Source organism: Esox lucius, chromosome 7, assembly GCF_011004845.1.
Source record: "Esox lucius isolate fEsoLuc1 chromosome 7, fEsoLuc1.pri, whole genome shotgun sequence".
Lineage (NCBI taxonomy): Eukaryota > Metazoa > Chordata > Actinopteri > Esociformes > Esocidae > Esox > Esox lucius.
Genome location: NC_047575.1, coordinates 29,039,424 through 29,062,609, shown reverse-complemented (window position 1 = coordinate 29,062,609; position 23,186 = coordinate 29,039,424). Strand labels below are relative to the sequence as shown.

Sequence of the window (23,186 nt, the reverse complement as noted above, 5' to 3'; positions counted from 1 at the left end):
TAACATCAGGGGATTACAGAATTAGGTGCATAAGGATTTCCGTATAGACTTCCTGGTTGAGTAAGCAGGGTGATAGAAACAAGAACTCTCTCCGCTGTGCTTTGGAATATCTTAACAATGACGATCCCAAGTCCGCTGGGAGTTGCTGCGATGAAGCAAGGTTTTAATCACAAATTGGAAATCACCAAATTGGGGTGAAAATAAATTTAAATAAAATTTGGAAAAATAATGCAAACCAAAGCACTAGAATGCAAAGCAGAGGGGAAAAAACAATGAATTTATTTCTAAACAAAAAAACAAACCATATGATTGTGCCCTTTCCCATTGTTTCCTAGCTCTCCATGTTTACAGATATGCTGAGGGCTCTCCATTGGATTCTGCTGTGTGAGAACAGTATTGCTCTGCAAGGTTTAAGAGGCCCAGGTACATTATTACAGGCACACCCTCCGCTCCCGGGGGAGTGCATGCCCGGGTCAGCCACTTGCTCCCTCAGTAACGGCATGGTGCGCAGGATGGAGAACAGTAGCAGTGATCCTATGGATCCACTGTCTCATAGACCCGAACAGGAAGCCATTTTGGCTCCACTCGGCTGCACTCATGTCCGCATCTGCCCGGAGTGCAGGGGATATAAAGGACTGCGAATGCGACCACCACCGACAAGAGAATACTTACCAGAACTGAGAGAAGAGAATGTTTAGCATATGTGTGTTTATTTAAATAGGGGAGAAGTGCCCATAGACTTCAACAGGGATTGATTTTTTCTTTTCTAAAATCACCTGCCTAAAAAAGCGGTCAGTAACAGGCAAATTTCTTGCTCCCAATTTTAAAAAATGCAGTTGTCTGTTTTATCTGAAAATTAATGTAATATTAAACTACGAACAAGAACGTTGGCCCCCCTAAATCAAGCAAATTACATTTAACTTAATAATGGGAGTACAGTTTCACATTGCCAAATGAACTATATAGCCTTAACAAAACCAGATGTACCTGCCACTCGTCTTTTGGAGAACAAATGCATATATTATTAGTTTCACTTAACAATTCAACATAAGCAGGCTGAATTTCCAGTAAAAGCCAACTCTCCTCAAATATGCAGTGGATGCATAAGGAGGCCATCATTTCATCACCTGCGGTGTTGGTTAGATGGTGAAGACAGCAGCAAGACGTGCTTGAGGGTACTATACTATGATCATTTCAACAACGTCATTGGGTGGTGGCTAAATGTTTTCTGTGCATGAAAAAAACATGTGGTTAGTGTGACATCAATGTAGTATGTGTGGTCAGGTTTTAAAACCCATGAAAAACTGCCAACAATCAATTATTTACAGATCAAGTCTATTAAAATGATTAAATTCCATTCCTGTAACAGTTGTCTTTTTTCCAAATGACTGCTAATATGATCCTGTTATGAAATAAGTTGGATATTTCCAGATAGAGGACAACACTGATATCATTGAGCGTACTTCCAGAATATATATATATATAAGTCTGTTAAATTATAAGCGGTCACAGCATCCAACTGCAGGTAAAAAAGAAATAGCATCTGGCTGATACTACAGCTGGTGTTGTAACCAGATGCAGTCACTAAAACTCAGCCCTACAACACCAGCTATAGTATCAGTCATGTTAATTTTTTAACATCTGAAATAAAAGCATTTCCAAACCAATAGTTTATTTTCATTAAACCACTCAAGCCATTAAATGATACAATTTCTCTAAGTACAATACATTCTATATTTACAATACAAATCAATTGTGTTCATTATTTGTCAATGTAGGTTTCTTCGTTTCATCAGACCTGTGATCCCTCTTTCTCTTTCTTTTGTTGGTTTGTCCCTCTTCCTCTCTGAACTGATGCCTAGTAGGGAAAAACAAAACATTTCATAATAAAAAGCCAATTTGCTTTCCATTATTATTATTATTATTATTATTATTATTATTATTACTACTACTACTACTACAGGTTTACTAATTTTGCAAACGCTGTAATAAAGAGCACCGTAGAAATATTAAAGATGAGTAAGAATAATAAAAAAAAGTGCCAAACACAAGAAAAACACTTGTTTGCTTTCTTCTAGAACCACCCTGAGTGCAGGAGCGTAGTGTAGTAACACGTAGTGTAGTAACACTGCAGAGTCACATGCACATGTACTGCATGTCTACCCCGCCCCCTGCTTCCTATACACAGTCAAATTACCCCCAGAAATATACAAACAGAAAGGACTGCCCTCATATGATATCTACAACAAATAGCCTCAATCTACAACACTCCTTCATAAATGATTTCACTGTTCTCAATTAGCGTGATGCAAATGACTGCTGTGCTGCAGGAGTAGTCTGGCTGAGACAACCAGCATGATGAAGAGCGGGTGTCAGCCAGATTACTGCAGGTCGAGAACCTCACCTGGACTGCCAGCGCCGTCCGCTGTTCCACACACGGCCAAATGAAGGCAGCCAGTTAGCGTCGGTCTGGGAGCTGTGGTCAAAGTTAGCCCCCACCCGATTAGGGGGAAGTTTCTTCAGCTTCTCCTGCTCCTCTGTGGGGAGAGATGGCAAGGTGAGTGTCGGGGGGGGGGGGGGGGACATTAATTAGGCAAGAAGCTAGAAGAGAACAAAAGACAAATGTGATTTGGTCAAAGCCAAACCTAGAATGGATTAATGGACTGAATTGAGATCCCTTTTTACACAGTGGTCTCAACATGGCTCTTAATTTGATCAATAATTTGGTCACGGACGTGGCAACAAGGGGTAGCAGATTAGTTTTCGACAGGAGTCTTCCTTTCCTGGATAATTGACCACAGAGATAATTACCACAACTTTCATGATTCAGTCTGTTTGAACCCTAAGGGACCTACTCTGTTTGAGGAAGTCCTGGAGCGATGGGCCGATCTCCTGCTCTGTTGCCCTGGAGCCACCTTCCTGGGGCTCCTCCTGTAGCCATGGAGGAATAGCTCCTAAAACACAAAGACCATCACAATCCATTACAGAGTTGGGCACCTACACATATAGATAACTAGATAATGGATGTTAATGCAGGGTTTCCGTTAGCCAGCAATTATTTGACCTTTATTTCAAAAAGGAACACAGACTGAGACCAAGGTCTCTTTTAGAGCTGGGATTTACTTTATCTGCATTCAGTGTCCACATTTATTCTAGCCTTGAGATAAAGGAAAGCATATTTACTAGATTCAATCATTTAAATATTCACCATAATGTGATCTATTAGCAGTTCTAAATCATGATCCATTTGGTATTTCAAGTTGGTAGTTAGTGCAAGTAAGAAAAAGTAAGAAAATAGCCTGTACCCCAGGCCTTTAAATACATTTAGTGAGGGAACAGCCTGCACTCCTGTAGTGGAATTCATCAAGTGAGAAAACAGACAGTTTTTTTGTTTAAATACAGAAAACCACTGTCAGAATAACCACAATGTACATTTTGCCATTTGGAGCAAATTCTACTGATATCTATATGTATTGTGGGTTGCTTACTCAATATATACAGGTGCTGGTCATATAATTAGAATATCATCAAAAAGTTTATTTTTTTCAGTAATTCCAGTCAAAAAGTGAAACCTGTATAATGTATACATTCATTCCACACAGACTGATATATTTCTCTCTTTTAATTTTGATGATTATAACTGACAACTAATGAAAACCCCAAATTCAGTTTCTCAGAAAATTAGAATATTGTGAAAAGGTTCAATATTGAAGACACCTGGTGCCACACTCTAACCAGCTAATTAACTCAAAACACCTGCAAAGGCCTTTAAATGGTCTTTCAGTCTAGTTATGTAGGCTACACAATCATGGGGAAGACTGCTGACTTGACATCTGTCCAAAAGACGACCATTGACACCTTGCACAAGGCGGGCAAGACACAAAAGGTCATTGCTAATGAGGCTGGCTGTTCACAGAGCTCTGTGTCCAAGCACATTAATAGAGAGGCAAAGGGAAGGAAAATATGTGGTAGAAAAAAAGTGTACAAGCAATAGGGATAACCGCACCCTGGAGAGGATTGTGAAACAAAAGCCATTCAAAAATGTGGGGGAGATTCACAAAGAGTGGACTGCATTGGAGTCAGTGATTCAAGAAACCACCATGCACAGATGTATGCAAGACATGGGTTTCAGCTGTCGCATTCCTTGTGTCAAGCCACTCTTGGATAAGACACAGCGTCAGAAGCGTCTCACCTGGGCTAAAGACAAAAAGGACTGGACTGCTACTGATTTATGTTCACTGATGAAAGTAAACTTTGCATTTCCTTTGGAAATCAAGGTCCCAGAGTCTGGAGGAAGAGAGGAGAGGCACAGAATCCACATTGCTTGTAGTCCAGTTTAAAGTTTCCACAGTCAGTGATGGTTTGGGGTGCCATGTCATCTGCTGGTGTAGGTCCACTGTGTTTTCTGAGGTCCAAGGTCAACGCAGACGTCTACCAGGAAGTTTTAGAGCACTTCATGCTTCCTGCTGCTGACCAACTTTATGGAGATACAGATTTCATTTTCCAACAGGACTTGGCACCTGCACACAGTGCCAAAGCTACCAGTACCTGGTTTAAGGACCATGGTATCCCTGTTCTAAATTGGTGAGCAAACTCGCCTGACCTTAACCCTATAGAAAATCTATGGGGTATTGTGAAGAGGAAGATGCGATACGCCAGACCCAACAATGCAGAAGAGCTGAAGGCCACTATCAGAGCAACCTGGGCTCTCATAACACCTGAGCAGTGCCACAGACTGATCGACTCCATGCCACGCCGCATTGCTGCAGTAATTCAGGCAAAAGGAGCCCCAACTAAGTATTGAGTGCTGTACATGCTCATACTTTTCATGTTCATACTTTTCAGTTGGCCAACATTTCTAAAAAAAAAAAAATGTATTGGTCTTAAGTAATATTAAAATTTTCTGATATACTGAATTTGGGATTTTCATTAGTTGTCAGTTATAATCATCAAAATTAAAAGAAATAAACATTTTAAATATCAGTCTGTGTGTAATGAATGAATATAATATAAAAGTTTAACTTTTTGAATGGAATTACTGAAATAAATCAACTTTTTGATGATATTCTAATTATATGACCAGCACCTGTATAGATCAGTAGAATTGTCTAGTAAACTAAAATGCTACCAGTCAAATGTCTGGTGTCACAAGCTCCTAACAGAAACACTGCATTGAAGTACTGTTATACATTTTCAATTACCTGTATGAACGTTTCCACTGTTAGAAAGATCCTGTTGTACACAAGCAAAAAGTATTTATATTACATATTGACATATTCATCACGTAAAAAAAGACATTGCATCAATCAACAAATGGTTGCATGCAACTTCCCATATTATCATACTACTATAATGTGGTTCATTCATACATAACCTTTCCAAGTGTTGTAAAATCTGACAGGTGTCACCAATGTTTGAGTAGGAGGAACACACCAATAGTAAATGTGCCAGTGTACCTGGTAGCCAATGAAGGTCAGGCCTTTTCCAGGCCCCGCCCACTGTGTTGCCACCATTCGGTCAACACGGCCATGCCCAGCTTGCTCATTGGATCCAGGAGTCCTAACGTGAGAGCTACAAATTCACATGAATGAGATCAAAGAAATGTATACCCACCACAGGTGATGATCTGAACACCACACACAAAGACAGATCACTTCCACAATACTACTTATGACATCTCCAAATGCAAGGAGAACCAGATAACATATCTACTGTGGTCCAAAATGTGTACTAACAGCAGCTAATTCACTTAACACTATTTCTGCAAATTATTCATGTTAAATAAGTTATACTAAGCCAGTAGGTCCATGCTAGGTTAGACATTAAAACACTGTATTCTGTAAAACATATAGGGGTGAATTTCAGCCTTTTGGAAAGACCATTGAGTATAGGGATTTACAGGTTGCCACTTTGGGAAGCCATCTGGGAACACATCCGGGTCCTGTTTATTAAGAACTATACAGAACAACACAGTCCAAACACAAATGAACCACTAGACATTTTTACAAACAAAAGCTTGCAGGAAGACATTTTTTGATGAATCTACTCAAACATCCTCAGTGATCTTCCTTATGATAGATACTGTTCCATGTTTTGGGGTGTGGGCAACAGGCCAACAAGGCATTGATTTAGGTAGTGATGAAGTTAGGGTAGCAAAAAAGCAGTAACTTTCCCAAACTTGCCCAGGTTGTCCAGACATCCCAGTTGGACAGTGTAACATTAACCTCTTATTCCTGTAATATTTCTAAATAGGTTTTCTGGAGAACATAGGAATTTGGGAATATTTTGAGCAGTAGTACACAGCGGGAAGTAATCAGTTTGTCCAGACAGTCTAACAGGAGTACAACTTCTCACCTGGAAGGCTCCTCCACTGAGCTGCATGGGTCCTGTGAGTTTGATGGCTCCAGCTCTGTCTCAGGCTGAAGTTGATTCAGGAAATGCCAACAGTGGTTCATATAGCAGTTCGTTCATTATCACACTTTGGGGCTCTGGCTCCCACACTATGAAGCTATGTTTTTCTTCATAACTTTCAATAAGGTGTGACTAAATGTGATCTTAAGAGCATCTATATTCAAAACATTCTATGTTAAACAAATAAAGAAAATAGTGAATTGTTTCTTTGTTCCAAATTTCACTTTAAAATAGTTAAAAACAGGTCCCTGTTCAGGTAGGGGTAGGCAACATGTTTGTGGAGCGCAGCAGGTGCTGCTGTACTTTAACCAACCTGGAAGACCAAATGGATGCACTACCAACTTAGTCATAACAGAGACTTTGAAATGACTTGCATGTAAATGTAAAATAATCTCAATTCTTAATCACAACACTTTAAGATACTGCAAATATAAAGATAACACACAGGGGAAATAATACAGTTGCATGCAAGTATCTAGAGGAGGACTGCCCAAACTTGTCCCTGGAGATCCTGGAGACATGCCTGTAGGTTCTCTCCAACCCCAATTTTTACTGCTAAATTAGGGTTAAATATAAAATATACAGGACAGTAGATCTCCAGGAACAGGATTGGGCAGCACTGCTCTAGATTATTTCAAAACATTCTTTAAACTACTACAAAGCCATTTCGAGTCAAGGCGCAGGAACCACTGACTGCCTTCCTTTTTCTATTATCAATTGAGGACAACCATTGTTGTCCTTTTGTTGTCCTCCATTGTTACCTGAGGACAACTCCTGAGATGTCAGAAATACCTGTTGACAAGGTGAATGTCAAAAACAAAATTTCTGGTCTAAGACATTTTGTGTATTTACTAAGGCTGGTATATGAATTGGGATGCAGCCTAAGATACCAGTCGCAAAAAAAATCTCACACCCGATCAAACTGGGCCAGTGGCAGTGATATGGATACTGTTGTTGCATCCTGGGTAAACAAACCTCTGTGAGGGACTGGAGGACCTCCTGGCGATGCTGCTCCCTGGCTCGGATAAGAGTGGCTTGCTAGAGGACAGACAATGTCCAGAGTCAGATGTCAGCCCAGGCTAGAATAGGGTTCTCACATTCACATGCTAGATGGATAGTATGTTTATAAAGCATCTCAGAGACACAAAAATAGTGTTACACTGCACATCTTCGAGAAGCCAATGTCAGTGCCTGTTTTCACTAAAGGATTTGGAGTGCTTATCTAGGATGGATTTTGCCTTTAAAATCAAAATGAAAAAGACACATGACACGATGGAGGAGTACATTTAAGCAAATGCTTAACAGGCCTCTGTTAATACTACTGAGTAACTGGACCAACAGGGCTCCTGTCAATCTGTGAAATACCTTAGCTCTCTGGCAAGGGCTGTTGGATCCTATTTAAACATGGGAAGACTTTTTACTTAGTTACTTTAGTCATACCTGCTTGATAAGCTCATCCTCTTTCTCTTCAAATGACTCCAATGCTTTGGCCACCTCTGTTTTAAACCTGAAGTGAAAACAGAAGGTTTAGGGACATTCCACAGCACAATTGTATGTAAAAAAATCTTCCAGTGAAGCTCTGACCTTTCACTTTCCTCTTCTGTGACTATAAACTTGCCCTTCAGTTTGGGGTCAGCTTTGTTCTCCCACCAGAATGCATGGGTGCCCTTCCTGTGCTCAGGCCTGAAAAATACAAATGATATTAATCCCTGAGAAATATACAGTGCTGAATCTAATGATATATAAAGTACAGTATTCCATTTTTCCCCCTCCAAGCAATAACTCTTCTGCTAGCTACTTCGTTGAGTACAATGTACTATTACTAGGTTGTTGTTCCACCTTAAGAGGAATGCACTACACTGTCTCTTTGGATCAGGCCTCCGCTAAGTGACAGTCAACTGAACCCCATTGGCTACACAGCTATTAAAAAAGAAAGCTGTCAGAGGTGACTGAACATAAAAATGGGAAAGTATCCCACAACATGAAAATGAATGACATTATGCCTGACTGCTTTCTCGTTAGTAAGGCATTAGTTACTACTATGTTTTACGTGGCCATGTGTTCCAGCAAGCCTCCGAACAGCACGGTGAGGTTGCCATCGGTGACGTCTCGCTCTACTTCGACCCCACAGCAGTAACACCAAAATCTGCGCTGGTGCTGAGTGCAGTCATACTTCTCCACCTGGGGAGTTTTTATCGTTCGACGGGCCTCTTTCACCTGTGAAACACAGCAGAACACTGGGCATGTCTTTCAGGACTGAAATATTGTTGAAAATGCAATCTAGGCCTTTCGAAAATAACAATACATATTTTTAAACCTCCCATTTTGGTCTGTATGTGTAACACATACTTAGAATCACTATTATACCTCAGCAAGTAATCTAATCCGAACTTTGAAAGCAAGTTGTTTTGATGAGATGGGGCACATAAATGACATAATAGTACACAACTTCAGGGGACCATTCAGTTTGACAGCACCACCTTTACAACTAGTGGACAAGAATCCTGGCATGCATCTTCAAGTGGCATAAAAACATTCCTTGAGTATAATATTCATTTTAGGCCTAGCAAGCAGTCTGTGGTTGACATGTATAAAGTACTGTAGTCAACCCTGTTCCTGAAATGGCTTCCTGTTTTTGATTATTGTGGGTTATTTTTTGGGGGGTTCAATTAACCTGAAATAATTAGCCAAACAAATTGTAACAACTGATCAATTAGGTCAGTTACTACTGTAGTACTGTACACAAGATGAATCTTTCCAGGCAGTTTTGAAACAGCAGAGAAATTGCAGAACTGCACAATGCAAAAAGAATTACATAGTAAAAAATATATTACAGACCCAGTATTTGCACATAATTAGTACTAGCTGGGGAACAGGGTAGCCTAGTCTGTGGTTGACACTTTTACCTTCTCAAGGAATTTCACAAGGACCACTTTGAGTTTGCTCTGGTGACTTTTTCCGAAGATGTGCGCTTTTCCAGAAAACGATGTTTGCCTACAAATCGCACAATAAAATGCACCCATTTTCAGCCGGACTCGTCGATTTTCTACACGTCAAACAGACCAACTCCAGGGTCAAACAACGCATTGATCCTACACTACAGACTGTCGATCCAGGGTTGTTTATTGGTCTGGCTCGTAAGATAGCCAGCTTGTTAACTTAGCTTCCGTTTCATGCTAGGTTTTGCGTCTATTTATCATGAATTAATAAGGTATCGTATGAATAAACTATCTGCTCATGCTAAAATAAATAACGTGGGCAATGTATTGCTCGGTAATGACTAGCTAAATAAAATCTATCCGCGTCTTGTGAGCAACATTGAAAAACACTTCCGCGTCACGAAAATTAGGAACATTTCAAAATAAAGGAGGCCAACGAATTACTTCAATAATAGTATTGGCCATAGGCTTCACTACCGTTCTTTTAGCACCAGGATATTATGCTAGTAGCGCTAACTGAGAATTTATTTTTCAAAATATAAGCCATCGTTGAAATATATAAGGCAATAACGTCAGCAATCTAGTCTGCACATTTTACAATTAATTTCCGTTCCAATATTGTTTGTGTCTGTTCTTTTTTACAGACTAGATCGTTAACTATATTGCCTTATAAATTTCAATGATGGCTTTTATTGTGATAAAGAAAATCCGATTGCTGCCAGCATAATATCATGCTAATAACGCTAATAACGCTAATGAAGCTATCACTATTCAATACTGATATACATTTTAAGAAAATGTACCTCTAAGACATTTTATATTTTATATTCATTTATTTTCATACTTTGCTGGCATTTTACTCCGCCAATGTTACATCAAGGATTCATCATCATTTTTATAATATGAAGTGTTTACAAAAATAGTTTACTCCATCTCCATTTCTCAATGTGCTCCACCTTAGAATATTATTCATCCCTTGTGAAGTATTATTTAAACAGCATTATTATTTCAACAGCATTATTTTGTTTTTATATGTAGATATTCCTTTTATCTATATCTTTACAATATACACTACGCAAAGCGGCTAAATATATGAATATTATTAATATCGCGTTTTACCGCGGACCTTAATTTTGAAGGCAAAAGCAGAAAACCGGATGTCTTATGGTTGCTACGGAATCTCTAACATTGCCAGCATGACGCTACTCTAAAAACCAAAACACTATCACGTACGTCATCCCTACGTCACTTAAGTCCTGTGAGTATTACAAAGCACTTCCGGGTTACGGACTTTCGACACATCAAACTAAAAGCTCTCGATGAGAGGAGTTGGAATATCGTGTCAAATCATGGTGCGCCTGAAGAAATGTCTCTACTTATGCTGTAGCCATTAGCGGCAAAGGGGTCAAAGTGACTTTAATCAATGGGTTTCTTTTTCAAATGTTATTTTGCTTATAAATTATGTAAGAATCACTTCACCTTTACATGCAAATAAAGAATAGTACAGAACTACATAAATGATAATGGTTAAAAAGTTGATTACAACTCCTAACATTAACTGCAGCATTATAAATGCTTATTTATTTTTTTTACATGGATTGCTGTTACCATAAATATATGCTAGACATTTTCCTTAGTTCTGTGTTATTTGTGCTTTAAATGTGATATACATCAACATTTTTATATTCTTCAATAATAATACAATAGGATTTGTATAGATCTAACTGAAATATATATATATATATATATATATATATATATATATATATATATATATATATATATATATATATATATATATATATATATATATATATATATATATATATATACACACACATTTTTTTATATTGATTTTACAGCACTTAAGGGCAAAACTAGAAAAAATTGGATAGGAGAGGGGCAAGTTCTGAGTCATTCGGCAAAATTATTTTATTGCTTATTCATACAAAAGTAAACATTAAAATAATACATTGAAATACAAATAAAATGTGGCTGAAAAACATATAAAGCCCAAAGGCCTGCCGAAAGAAAAGAAAATCATTGAGAAAAAAAATAGAATTGAAACACTCCTGTTCACTTATCCATTAACACCCCTTGCATTGCAGCCAGTGTGTCTTCCTACTTCATTTTGGGGATACATCTGGCATAGCTCATAGCTCAAACAATGTTTGAATCATCTCTGTCAAAAAGAAAAACATTTAATCCATGTAACAGCAACCGACATTTGAAATTTCTAGCGCAGCATGAAAGTCCTCCTGTTAATCCAAATCATTTCAATAGTAGCTGATTGACCAATAAATTAGTAAGGCTATTATGTAGTAATGGTTGACATTGGGCCTGCAACAATGCATACACAGCCCTACAAATGTAAATGACAAGAAAATAAGTGTCCCAGGGCAGCCTTCAATAGACAGCTGTAATCTTCCTTGCACTTGAATCTCCATCAAAGAGCCTTTCTGCACACTCATGCCAACATTCAATCCCATTTGCCAAAACTCAACCACATTGCATTGGCAGTGTTTCATCAGCGGTTTTACCATCTTTTTGAGACCCCAAAAATATTAACCTGAGCTTAAAATAGCAGTTTCTCATGGGGACTGGAATTGTGGCTATACAGGCAACATCTGCTATAATGTGTACACATCCGATAAACTTAAAGGGCTTAATATGCAATGATACTACTGCCCTGAAACTCACCAGGGTTATTCATGCTCCTCTTCAACACTTTGTATGAGTCTCCCGTTAAGGTGTGAATCTCATCTCTCAGCCTCCGGCGCCCATCTGGAGTAAGGTGCCACAGACAGGACTTCCTCTTCCCCTCACTGCACACCTGCTGGGCGGTCTTGCGAAAGCTGTTGCTGAAACACAGGTTGTGACGGATAGTGTTCTTCCAGCCATCGGGGGCAGTCTGGAAGAATGGGAAGTGCTCTCTGGGACAGGGAGTTGGGAAAACATCAAAACATTTTCCTATTACACTAACAAGCACTGTGACCTCAAAGGGGTTGCAACACAACATATTAGATAATCCAATCCCAATTCTCCAAAACTCTAATCTAAATGGCCATAGGGAGTTGTTTAAAAATGTACATGCACATTATAGCATATGTTGCAGGTGTAGCAAAATGCTTGTGTCTCAGCTTAAAAAAAACAATGCAATCGGTTAAGTAGTGTATGAGATGAGAGAATTTCATTGGTATAAGCAAAGTGGAGACTCTTCTACACCTAGCCTAACAGAAGGCAAGCTGGGTTCCTGTCCATACATTATACCAGTGACATCCTTTGAGATACCCAAGTGCATAGGAATGTGAAGGGTTAAGGGCTCAGTTGGGGATTAAGTCTTCTGCCACTTCACCAAACCTCTCCTCAGACCTCCCCAGAAAATGTCTATATTGGTTTTAATCCAAAACTGGCAAAAAGTCCTTTGACTAATTGAATCGGGTGTCCGTTTAGAATGAAAATTAAAATGTGATAAGTCTGGGGAGGCCCAAGGAGGTTAGGGAGGTAACAAAAGTAACAAATGAAAACACAGCCATCAGTTCATCAATCCATGATGGTACAGTGGTCTGTTGCCTGTACCTTGTGAAGTTATAGATCTGCTGGACATTGAGGCTGCCAGTACGGCTGCTGCTAAGCGCCATGGCGATTAAAATGCAGTAGTTGACAGGGGGGCGTGGCCAGGCTCCATTCTTCATGTTGTTATTATCCTGAAGGACCTGCTGGAGGCGCTTGCTGTGAGCCAGACTCAGCTTCCGTGGTTCGCGCTTAGAAGCCTTTGCCTTGCGAGCAGTTTTGAGTTTCCGACAAATGGGGAGATCTACTGAAGAGGTGTCATCCTCATCTGTAAGCTATGAAAGGCAAAAAAAATAAAATAACTGATAATAATGCTTGACAAACCCCTGATCAGAGTTGTCCTACCATGTACTCGCTGGATGAGGAGGCATCATGTAGAGATTCTTCCAAGCAGGTGCCCTCAATATGTGAAGCTGGGAACACATTTTGGGCAGACATGCGTTTGACATGGTTGACCGTGGGCTGTACAGGGGCCGGGTGTTCCAGTGGTGTTTTCGGACTCAATATCTTTGTTACTTTTTTTGGATACTTTATTGGGCAGGCTAGGTTGGGGTTGACCATCAACCATAGATTTGGCTCTACTGGAGATTCTGAAAGACAAGTACAATAACATTACAAGCACCAAAAGTAAAACATCATGGGGACAATAACAAATATTCACTTAATTTTTCACACATTACCCGTCTTTTCGCGATTTTGATAAGAAAGGTCCTCCTTTCTTCTTGATATTCTTGCATAATGCCACTGAACCAGATACTGATCATTCCGTTTATCGTCTGCTAACAAGATGCAGGCGAATTAAACGAAGTGTTGGACCACGGCCACATTCAATGGCAAAAATATTCAATTGCAAATAGAAATCCCATGAATAGTGCAGAGAGTGTTACTAATTCTACACTGACTGTGTAAATTGCGCGAAGGAGATTCCGTGAGATCAACAACGTTCGAAAATTCTGTACCTTGAAAAAACTGGTCAGTTGTTGTGGTCAGCTTGATTTCTTCCTCCATATCCCAGTCATAAAGTCTGGTTGAAAGATGGAGCTCAAGAAACCTGCTTCGAGTTTGAAAATGTAGAGACATTCTCGTTCCGTCGATAGGTAGGCCTATATTTGATGTGTACGTTAATTTATCATACGAGCTATCATATCCCACCCTCTCCGAAACTTATCTGTTCTGACGGAATTCACGATGCCAATTATAGTAATGGCAGGTGTGAAGAATTCGGATGGATTCACGTGCTCGTGGGAAATGGAAAACTACACCTGGTAAGTGGTAATTCCGAGATTGCTGTGCGTTTCAAAATAGAAGCAATTCTTCAACAAAAATAATTTTAGCTTGCATTTACATTTCTTATAATGAAGGTAGCTGTCTAGCTTGCTATGGTCAGATGGCTACAATAAACATACTAAAGTAATATTGAAATTGGCAAAATTTGCTCTGATCCACACAGTCGAAACTACAGGTGCTGGTCATAAAATTAGAATATCATCAAAAAGTTGATTTATTTCAGTAATTCCATTCAAAAAGTGAAACTTGTATATTATATTCATTCATTACACACAGGCTGATATATTTCAAATGTTTATTTCTTTTAATTGTGATTATAACTGACAACTAATGAAAATCCCAAATTCAGTATCTCCGAAAATGTGAATATTACAAAATTATTTTTAGAAATGTTGGCCAACTGAAAAGTATGAACATGAAAAGTATGAGCATGTACAGCACTCAATACTTAGTTGGGGCTCCTTTTGCCTGAATTACTGCAGCAATGCGGCGTGGCATGGAGTCAGTCTGTGGCACTGCTCAGGTGTTATGAGAGCCCAGGTTGCTCTGATAGTGGTCTTCAGTGGCCCTTAAACTGGACTTGAAGCAACGTGGATTCTGTGCCTCTCCTCTCTTCCTCTAGACTCTGGGACCTTGATTTGCAAAGGAAATGCAAAATTTACTTTCATCAGAGAACATAACTCAGCAGCAGTCCAGTCCTTTTTGTCTTTAGCCCAGGCGAGACACTTCTGACGCTGTCTTGTTCAAGAGTGGCTTGACACAAGGAATGCGACAGCTGAAACCCATGTCTTGCATACGTCTGTGCGTGGTCGTTCTTGAAGCACTGACTCCAGCTGCAGTCCACTCTTTGTGAATCTCCCCCACATTTTTGAATGGGTTTTGGGCTTATACACTTTTTTTCTACCACATCTTTTCCTTCACTTCGCCTCTCTATTAATATGCTTGGACACAGCTCTGTAAACAGCCAGCCTCTTTAGCTATGACCTTTTGTGTCTTGCCCTCCTTGTGCAAGGTGTCAATGGTCGTCTTTTGGACATGTCAAGTCAGCAGTCTTCCCCATGATTGTGTTGCCTACAGAACTAGACTGAGAGACCATTTAAAGGCCTTTGCAGGTGTTTTGGGTTAATTAGCTGATTAGAGTTTGGCACCAGGTGTCTTCAACATTGAACCTTTTCACAATATTCGAATTTTCTGAGATACTGAATTTGGGGTTTACATTAGTTGTCAGTTATAATCATCAAAATTAAAAGAAATAAATACTTCAAATATATCAGTCTGTGTGGAATGAATGTATACATTATACAAGTTTCACTTTTTGAATGGAATTACTGAAATAAGTCAACTTTTTGATGATATTGATATTTTTTGACCAGCACCTGTATACTCTGCCCGGGCACCTCAATGCCTGCTCTGCAAATTTTTTGAAAACATCTGAAATTCTACATTTTATAAAGTAACTAAAATAATTCCACTGCCACCAATGTTGTTTCTTATCTTTATTATTTTTATTATTATGGTCTTCTTTCACGCACTGACTTTTGCTGATAAGTAATTAATTACAATACATTCACTAATGAGCTGTGTGGTTGTTTCAAACACATTTTTATTTCATAAAGTCCTTTTTACATAAGCAGTTGTCACTAAGCGCTTTTACAGATACCCAGCCTGAATCCCCAAAGAGCAAGCATCAACAGATACACAGTGGCTAGGAAAAACTCCCAAGTGTGGCCGAAAAATAGGAAGAACCCTTGAGAGAGACCTGACTCTGAAGGATGCCCAGTCCTCTCCTGGGTGTGCTGGGTGAAGATTGTTATTGTACAGTACAAGTTTATAATAATAAATGCATGTGTGCTTTTTCCCGAGTCTACAAACAGAATACGTTTCTCTGGATAAGAGCAGTGGATATATTACTAAGATGTAATGTAAAAGGAAGAAAGCTGTGAAAGATAGCTGACAGATCAGTGTGCCAGATTCAAACCCATGGTAGTACATGTATAAGAGGCAATGGCTGAGACCGCTTGACCAGCCTATGCTACAAATTACAGTTTCCTGATTTGGTGTTACAAATGACAGCCATAATAACTTTTAGGGGAATGTCAAACTGTGATCATATTTATTTTAAATAGCCGAGGCACTTTTGAGTAACATCAAACCAAATATGCAGTTGATAATAGATTATTTTAAAATGTTTACAACACGTTCACCTTTTGCCAGAATTACTGAAATGTGTTTAGCCTACATAATGACATTATTCATGACAAGTGGGAAAAGTAAACAAATTACTTAAGCGAGCATGGTCAGTTTATTCACTGTGTAAAATGCAAGAATGTAGCCATGACAAACTGGGTGCTCGGCCACCCTTATTTGAGTGCCAACCAGCTAGCAAGTCAGTTTGGTAGTGGTTGAGAGTGGTAAGGGTTTATTAAATCTGACTCCGGTATCCAGCGAAAAGAATTGAAAAACTGTTATCAACCAATCCAGCAGGGGTTGGAAGATATGCTGTGCTTTGATTGGTAAATGATTTTAGGTGAGCATATGTAGAATGAGATTTATAGGAAATATCCTTGTAACATGAGTTTCCCTATGCAAAGGCGTAGTCCACACGTACCCAGGTATTTTTCTTTGCACCCAGGTATTTTTCAAGTGTTTTTCTTTGCATTTCGTCCATACGCTCGGTTACGACGACAAACTGCAGACCCCGATGAGGACAACAAGCATGCAGATGAGCTTCCCTGAGACAGTTTCTGACAGTTTGTGCAGAAATTCTTTGGTTATGCAAACCGATTGTTCCAGCACCTGTCCGGGTGACTGGTCTCAGATGATCTTACAGGTGAAGATCCTGGATGTGGAGGTCCTAGGCTGGTGTGGTTACACATGGTCTGCAGTTGTGAGGCCGGTTGGATGTGCTGCCAAATTCTCTGAAACGCCTTTGGAGACGGCTTATGGTAGAGAAATAAACATTCAATTCACGGGCAACAGCTCTGGTGGACATTCCTGCAGTCAGCATGCCAATTGCACGCTCCCTCAAAACTTGTGACATCTGTGGCATTGTGCTGTGTGATGGAACTGCACATTTTAGAGTGGCCTTTTATTGTGCCCAGCCTAAGGCACACCTGTGCAATAATCATGCTGTCTAATCAGCATCTTGATATGCCACACCTGTGAGGTGGATGGATTCTCTCGGCAAAGGAGAAGTGCTCACTAACACAGATTTAGACAGATTTGTGAACAATATTTGAGAGAAATAGGCCTTTTGTGTACGTAGAGAAAGTCTTAGATCTTTGAGTTCAGCTCATGATAAATGGGGGCAAAAACAAAAGTGTTGAATTTATAATTTTGTTCAGTGTAGAATACACCTAATAGTTTTTCTTAGGTATTGTCTATTCTTGTGGCAGAACAGATGTCCACAAGAATGCTCATCCATTAGTTGCAGTTTTTTGGGGATTTAAAGATCTTTGTATCCCTGTATTATGAAATACCCCGATCAGCCATAACATTATGACCACTGAGAGGTGAAGTGAATAACACTGATGATCTCATTATCATGGCACCTGTCAGTGGGTGGGAATATATTAGGCAGAAAGAGAACATTCTGTCCTCAAAGTTGATGTGTTAGAAGCAGGAAAAATGGGCAAGCATAAGGATCTGAGCGACTTTGACAAGGGCCAAATTGTGATGGCTAGACGACTGGGTCAGAGAATCTCCAAACCTGCAGCCCTTGTGGGGTGTTCCCGGTCTGCAGTGGTCAGTACCTATCAAATGTGGTCCAAGGAAGGAAAAGCAGTGAACCGGCGACAGGGTCATGGATGGCCAAGGCTCATTGATGTACATGAGGAGCAAAGGCTGGTCAGTACCTATCAAATGAGATGAACAAGAACATGGGACAAGTTTAAATGCAGTCTGTTTTGATACTTGCATCAGTGGTAATGATAGCGATGTTGTTGGAGTGATGTTGCATGGCCACCAGGGGGCATTGATTAAAAAGGCCTCCACACCAGAAATGGTCAAGAATGTTTTCAGTAATTCCATCTGTCTATATAGTAATTACAGAGATATATGTATGTATATGTACAACCTATACATATATTTTCTGTTTAAATACTCATTACAGATATTTAGATATGTGTGTGTGTTTTTATATATTTATGTGTGTGTGTATGTGTATGTATGTATGTATATGAGAGAGAGAGTTCTATCATATACTGCAGAGTACCCACAACACTGTTTGCATTGTGTTTTGTGTGTTGGACTAAGATTGAGGATTGCCAGGGACCTCAATAAATGATATCACTATACTTAGTGCTCAGTAGGAGATGCACTTCAATTCTTAGTATAATTTATGTATTATGATTCCGTACTGAATTGTGAATGCCATCTGATGATTAAAACATGTTGCTCACCGTATGTCCACTGCAGAGGGAAGAGAAAGTAATATGTTTCAAAGTTTGAAACAGTGATGAATAAAAGCAATGAAAACATACTGTCTCCCTATTTCAAGAGAACATGGATAATAAGCTATTAACAAAAAACTGCCACAGTAAAAAAAGATTGACATTTTCAAAACACTAAATGGATATTACAATAATCATCCACTGTGCCCTCCTGAATTATTGGCATCCTAGATAAATATGAACGAAAAAGGTTGTGAAAGGATTTAATCAGAGTTGTAAAAAGTACAAAGTAAAAATACTCTGCTGGGTTAGACTGTTTTCACTTTAGGGAAATTTGTAATTAAGATCTATATTACCAGGTAAAGGGAGTTCATAATTAAGTGGGTAATACAATAAAAAGGAAGTGTGAAAAATTATACATTTTGGTCACTGATTAGTTACGAACTACCTTTAACTGGTTATTTAAGTCTTAATTAGGAGCTTCCCAAAACTGGTGAACACAACCAAGTACGTTTGTATGTTTACGTCTCTGGATTTAATTGTTCATCAGCTTGATCTTACACTCAGAAAATCATATGAATGTAACATTTGAGTGAAAATTGTACAAAGAAATATATCAAGAGGTAATTCTATTCAAAAACATGCATGCCACAAATATTGGCACACTGCCATATCTTTTAGGATTCTCCCTTTGACAAGATAACTGTTCTGATCATCTACTCATATGTTTGCTTAAGTGGGAGAACTCATCCTGTAGGATGGGATTTCACACCATTCCTATTTACATTCCCACTCCAGGTCTTTTAGAGTTCATGGTCCTCAATGTCAAATTTCCTTGTCAGTGCAACCCATACATTTTCATAGGGTTTTAGGTCAGGGGACTGTAATGCCCATTGCGAAAGCTAGATTATATGGTCAGTAACCATTATCGTGTGCATTTAAGGGAGGCTTTGGATCATTGTTCTGCTGTAAGATACATCGACGACACAGTTTTACCCTCTTGGTTAAGGCAGACCGGTTTATTAGGCCTTAAGTCTAGTGAACGTTGCCATGTAACCTAACAAGTTTCCCAAGCCATTTGCAAATAAAACAACCCCACAACATATGTGATCCAACACCATACTTCATGTTTGCATGGAGGTGACGTTTAACCATTTGACTTGTATTGACCGTCTGACATGTGACGGTCAATAATTTCTTTTTGCGTGTTATCTGGCCTTTCACATGTTCATGGATATTAAGTGAGTTTACTCTTTGTCACCCCAGTGAGACAGGATGTCATGAATGACCACAGGAGATCCCAAAGACTCCAATGAACTTTAAAGATGCACTAGGTAGGATTTTTTCAGTAAGAAAACGTATTTTGTGAAAGCACTTTTTACCTGGATAATAAATATAGCATAAGAGAGCAAAGTGGAGAGCAAAATGGAGAGCAAAGTTTGCTTAATGTAAGAAACTATAATGGGAGTTAGAGACCAAGATGACAAACTGCCAATTCCTCCCTGGTCTACTACAGCATACACTACAAAAACTTCAAGGAGATGAAATAAGACTTAGTCTAGCCCTCTATAGCTAGCAACCAGGAGCCCTATGCTAACATTAACAAGGCTAAGAATAATGTCGAACTCTGAGTTAGCGATTTTATTATTAAAAAAATTTGGAACACAAGTCTATTCTTATATTATTATTCAGAACTTCATTCTCTATTGGGCATTTGGACGGAACTGCTTTCTGACTGGTGAGTCATTTCAAAATGCTGTAATAGGTTCTTTTTACTGAGAAAATCATACCTATTGCTTTAAAAAGCTTTAAGATGTATTTGATACATCAGAAAAGCAGAACTTAATATTTGGTACAGAAACCTTTGAGGTCATACGTTTCCTGTAGTTCTTGACCAGGTTTGCACACACTGCAGGATTTTGGCCCACTCCTTCATACAGACCTTCTCCAGATCCTACAGGTTTCGGGGCTATTGCTGGGCAATATGGACTTTCAGCTCCCTCCAAAGATTTTTTATTGGGTTCAGGTCTGGAGACTGGCTAGGCCACTCCAGGACCTTGAGATGCTTCTTACAGACCTACTCCTTAGTTGCTCTGGCTGTGTGTTTCGGGTCCTTGTCATGCTGTAAGCCCCAGCCACAACCCATCTTCAATGCTCTTACTGAGGGAAGGAGCTTGTTGGCCAAGATCTCGTGATACATGGCCCCATCCATCCTCCCCTCAATACGGTGCAGTCGTCCTATCCCCTTTGCAGAAAAGCATCCCCAAAGAATGATGTTTCCACCTCCATGCTTCACGGTTGGGATGGTGTTCTTGGGGTTGTACTCATCCTTCTTCTACCTCCAAACACAGCGAGTGGAGTTTAGAACAAAAAGCTCTATTTTTGTCTCATCGGACCACATGACCTTCTCCCATTCCTCCTCTGGATCATCCAGATGGTCACTGGCAAACTTCAGACGGGCCTGGACATGCACTGGCTTGAGCAGGTGGACCTTGCGTGCACTACAGGATTTTAATCTATGACGTCGTAGTGTGTTACTAATGGTTTTCTTTGAGACTGTGGTCCCAGCTCCTGCCGTGAAGTTCTGGGCTGATCCCTCACCTTCCTCATGATCATTGATGCCCAAGGAGGTGAGATCATGCATGGAGCCCCAGACCGAGAGAGATGGACCGTCATCTTGAACTTCTTCCAATTTCTAATAATTGCGCCAACAGTTGTTGCCTTCTCAATGAGTGGAGAACAGGAGTGCTTCTTAAAGAAAAACTAACAGGTCTGTGAGAGCCAGAATTCTTACTGGTTGGTAGGTGATCACATACTTATGTCATGCAATAAAATGCAAATTAATTATTTAAAAATCATACAATGTGATTTTCTGTATTTTTGTTTTAGATTCCGTCTCCCACAGTTGAAGTGTACCTATGATAAAAATTACAGCCCTCTACAAGCTTTGTAAGTAGGAAAACATGCATAATTGGCCGTGTATCAAATCCTTGTTCTCCCCACTGTAATTAACCACGGGTAACACATGGGTTCATAGAGATGGAGAAGTTTTTTTTTTTGTTTTTTTTTAATGGCTTTACAATATTGGGATCACATGAATGCAATGAGGCATGAGAGGTTTAATTTAGTGTTATTTATTTTTTGCCTCACCAACTTGCAGTCCTCATTGTCTGTGTGTGTGTTTTCCCCCGTTCTGTCAGAGGAAGTAAGCTCAATTAACATCCTGCTGCAACCTGTACCTTTAAATATTTTAAAGATTTAAAAACAAATTAGTTACTTGAAAGAGGAAGCACAAAGCCAGTGTGTGTTGGTTTGGGTCTGTTTTGTGTTCCTTTTTTTTCAATTATGAAATGTCGACATCACAAGCCATCTGTTGCAAAACTCCCAGTGAATTCCCGCATTGTGGGAAAGTTGTTGTGAGCAACATTAAGGAAAAGAAGAGGCGTCAGTGCCATGAACCTGTACAGTTCTAAAATAAATTAAAATACTTTTTTTTCCTTTCCAAAAATGTTGTAAGGGCCGTTTTTGAGTGAGGAATAGACAGGTTCAATTTGCAGTGGTCTCTTAATTTTAACCCTTCTGTTCCTCACTCAGAATTTTCCTTTTCGACTTTTTTGGAAAGGAAATAAAAGTTTTTAAGGGGGGTGGGGGGTGCCCAATCAGCCAGCCCCCCCCCCCTCCTCCCTGCAGCCAGTACCCTAGGCAAATGCCTAGGTTGCCTAGGGCACCTACTCATCACCCATAGCATCCATATCAACAGGGTCGTCTCGGACCAACATAAAGTGTGACCTGTAAATTCAATGTAGTGAAAATGAATGCTTGTGACGGTTAGATATGTGTTTTACTGTATTGAGTGGTAAAGAAATGTCTAACATATTCTTTGTTTGAACTACTTACTGAAATCCAACTGACTCTGTCAGATTCCCACCCACGCACTGTAGCTGTACGACATCTCACGGCTGAGGGCTAAGGGGCAGTGGATCAAACCATTGTGAGGCAAAGGGCGGGGGGGGGGGGCACAATTCAAAAAGCTATAATCAGCACAACTGCGTTCATTGCGTCTTATCAATATTATTGAAATTACATAGTTATGTTTACAGTGATATATTGGGGGGGACAAATCATGGTTTTCCCCAGGATGAGGGTGTTGGTTCCCCACTGTTCACCCCTGGGATTTCCACCTATGGGCACAATCATAAAACAAAAGATGGCAACAAAGGAAATAAATTAACTGACCCCTGTTCAAAAGTCTGCATACCCTTAGTTCTTAATACTGTGTATTGCCCCTTTAGCATCAGTGACAGCCTGCAGTCTTTTGTAATAGTTGTCTATGAGGCCCCAAATTCTTGCAGGTGGTAAAGCTGCCCATTCGACTTGGCAAAATGCCTCCAGGTCATGCAACTGTATCTCCTCAGCTTATAACACCCTATAGGAAGACATGTATGAGACACATGTATGCCGATTGCCATGTAAATCAGTTTAAACTTTAACTGTACAGAAAACCATAGCAATGGCTCTTTTTAGGATTGTACACCTCCCAGTACCAGTCAAAAGTCTGGACACCCTTAACCATTCATGATATGTT

At 39.6% G+C, this 23,186-nt stretch overlaps 3 protein-coding genes across 5 annotated transcripts in view; 1 reads left to right on the top strand and 2 right to left on the bottom strand.

Annotated features, from left to right (window-relative positions):
• LOC105010755 (glutamate receptor ionotropic, kainate 4) overlaps window positions 1-1,357 on the top strand; it is a 55,986-nt gene extending 54,629 nt beyond the window's left edge. For both annotated transcript variants that reach the window (XM_010870324.2, XM_020048648.1), the window contains one exon: window positions 336-1,357. In XM_010870324.2, coding sequence (XP_010868626.1) covers window positions 336-698 — 363 coding nt within the window. In that variant the 3' untranslated portion in view covers window positions 699-1,357. The remainder of the gene's footprint in view (window positions 1-335) is intronic.
• ccdc84 (coiled-coil domain containing 84) lies at window positions 1,321-9,743 on the bottom strand. Its single transcript, XM_010870325.4, has 11 exons — window positions 9,318-9,743; window positions 8,462-8,628; window positions 7,996-8,094; window positions 7,852-7,918; window positions 7,387-7,449; window positions 6,355-6,419; window positions 5,457-5,571; window positions 5,202-5,232; window positions 2,856-2,954; window positions 2,405-2,537; window positions 1,321-1,858 (listed from the first exon to the last, which is right to left on the bottom strand). Exons 1-11 carry the CDS (start codon window positions 9,432-9,434, stop codon window positions 1,750-1,752), a joined length of 1,065 nt encoding a protein of 354 aa, XP_010868627.2. The 5' UTR covers window positions 9,435-9,743; the 3' UTR covers window positions 1,321-1,749.
• A 1,594-nt stretch (window positions 9,744-11,337) lies between these two features.
• Window positions 11,338-14,123, bottom strand: foxr1 (forkhead box R1). 2 transcript variants are annotated; one of them, XM_010870326.5, is made up of 6 exons: window positions 13,883-14,123; window positions 13,604-13,702; window positions 13,269-13,513; window positions 12,930-13,198; window positions 12,051-12,283; window positions 11,338-11,532 (listed from the first exon to the last, which is right to left on the bottom strand). In XM_010870326.5, exons 1-6 carry the CDS (start codon window positions 14,001-14,003, stop codon window positions 11,504-11,506), a joined length of 996 nt encoding a protein of 331 aa, XP_010868628.2. In that variant the 5' UTR covers window positions 14,004-14,123; the 3' UTR covers window positions 11,338-11,503. The 2 variants fall into 2 exon arrangements, with proteins under 2 accessions (XP_010868628.2, XP_019904158.2); XM_020048599.3 differs by having other exon boundaries at window positions 13,604-13,699; window positions 13,883-14,119.
• Window positions 14,124-23,186: the final 9,063 nt, after the last annotated feature.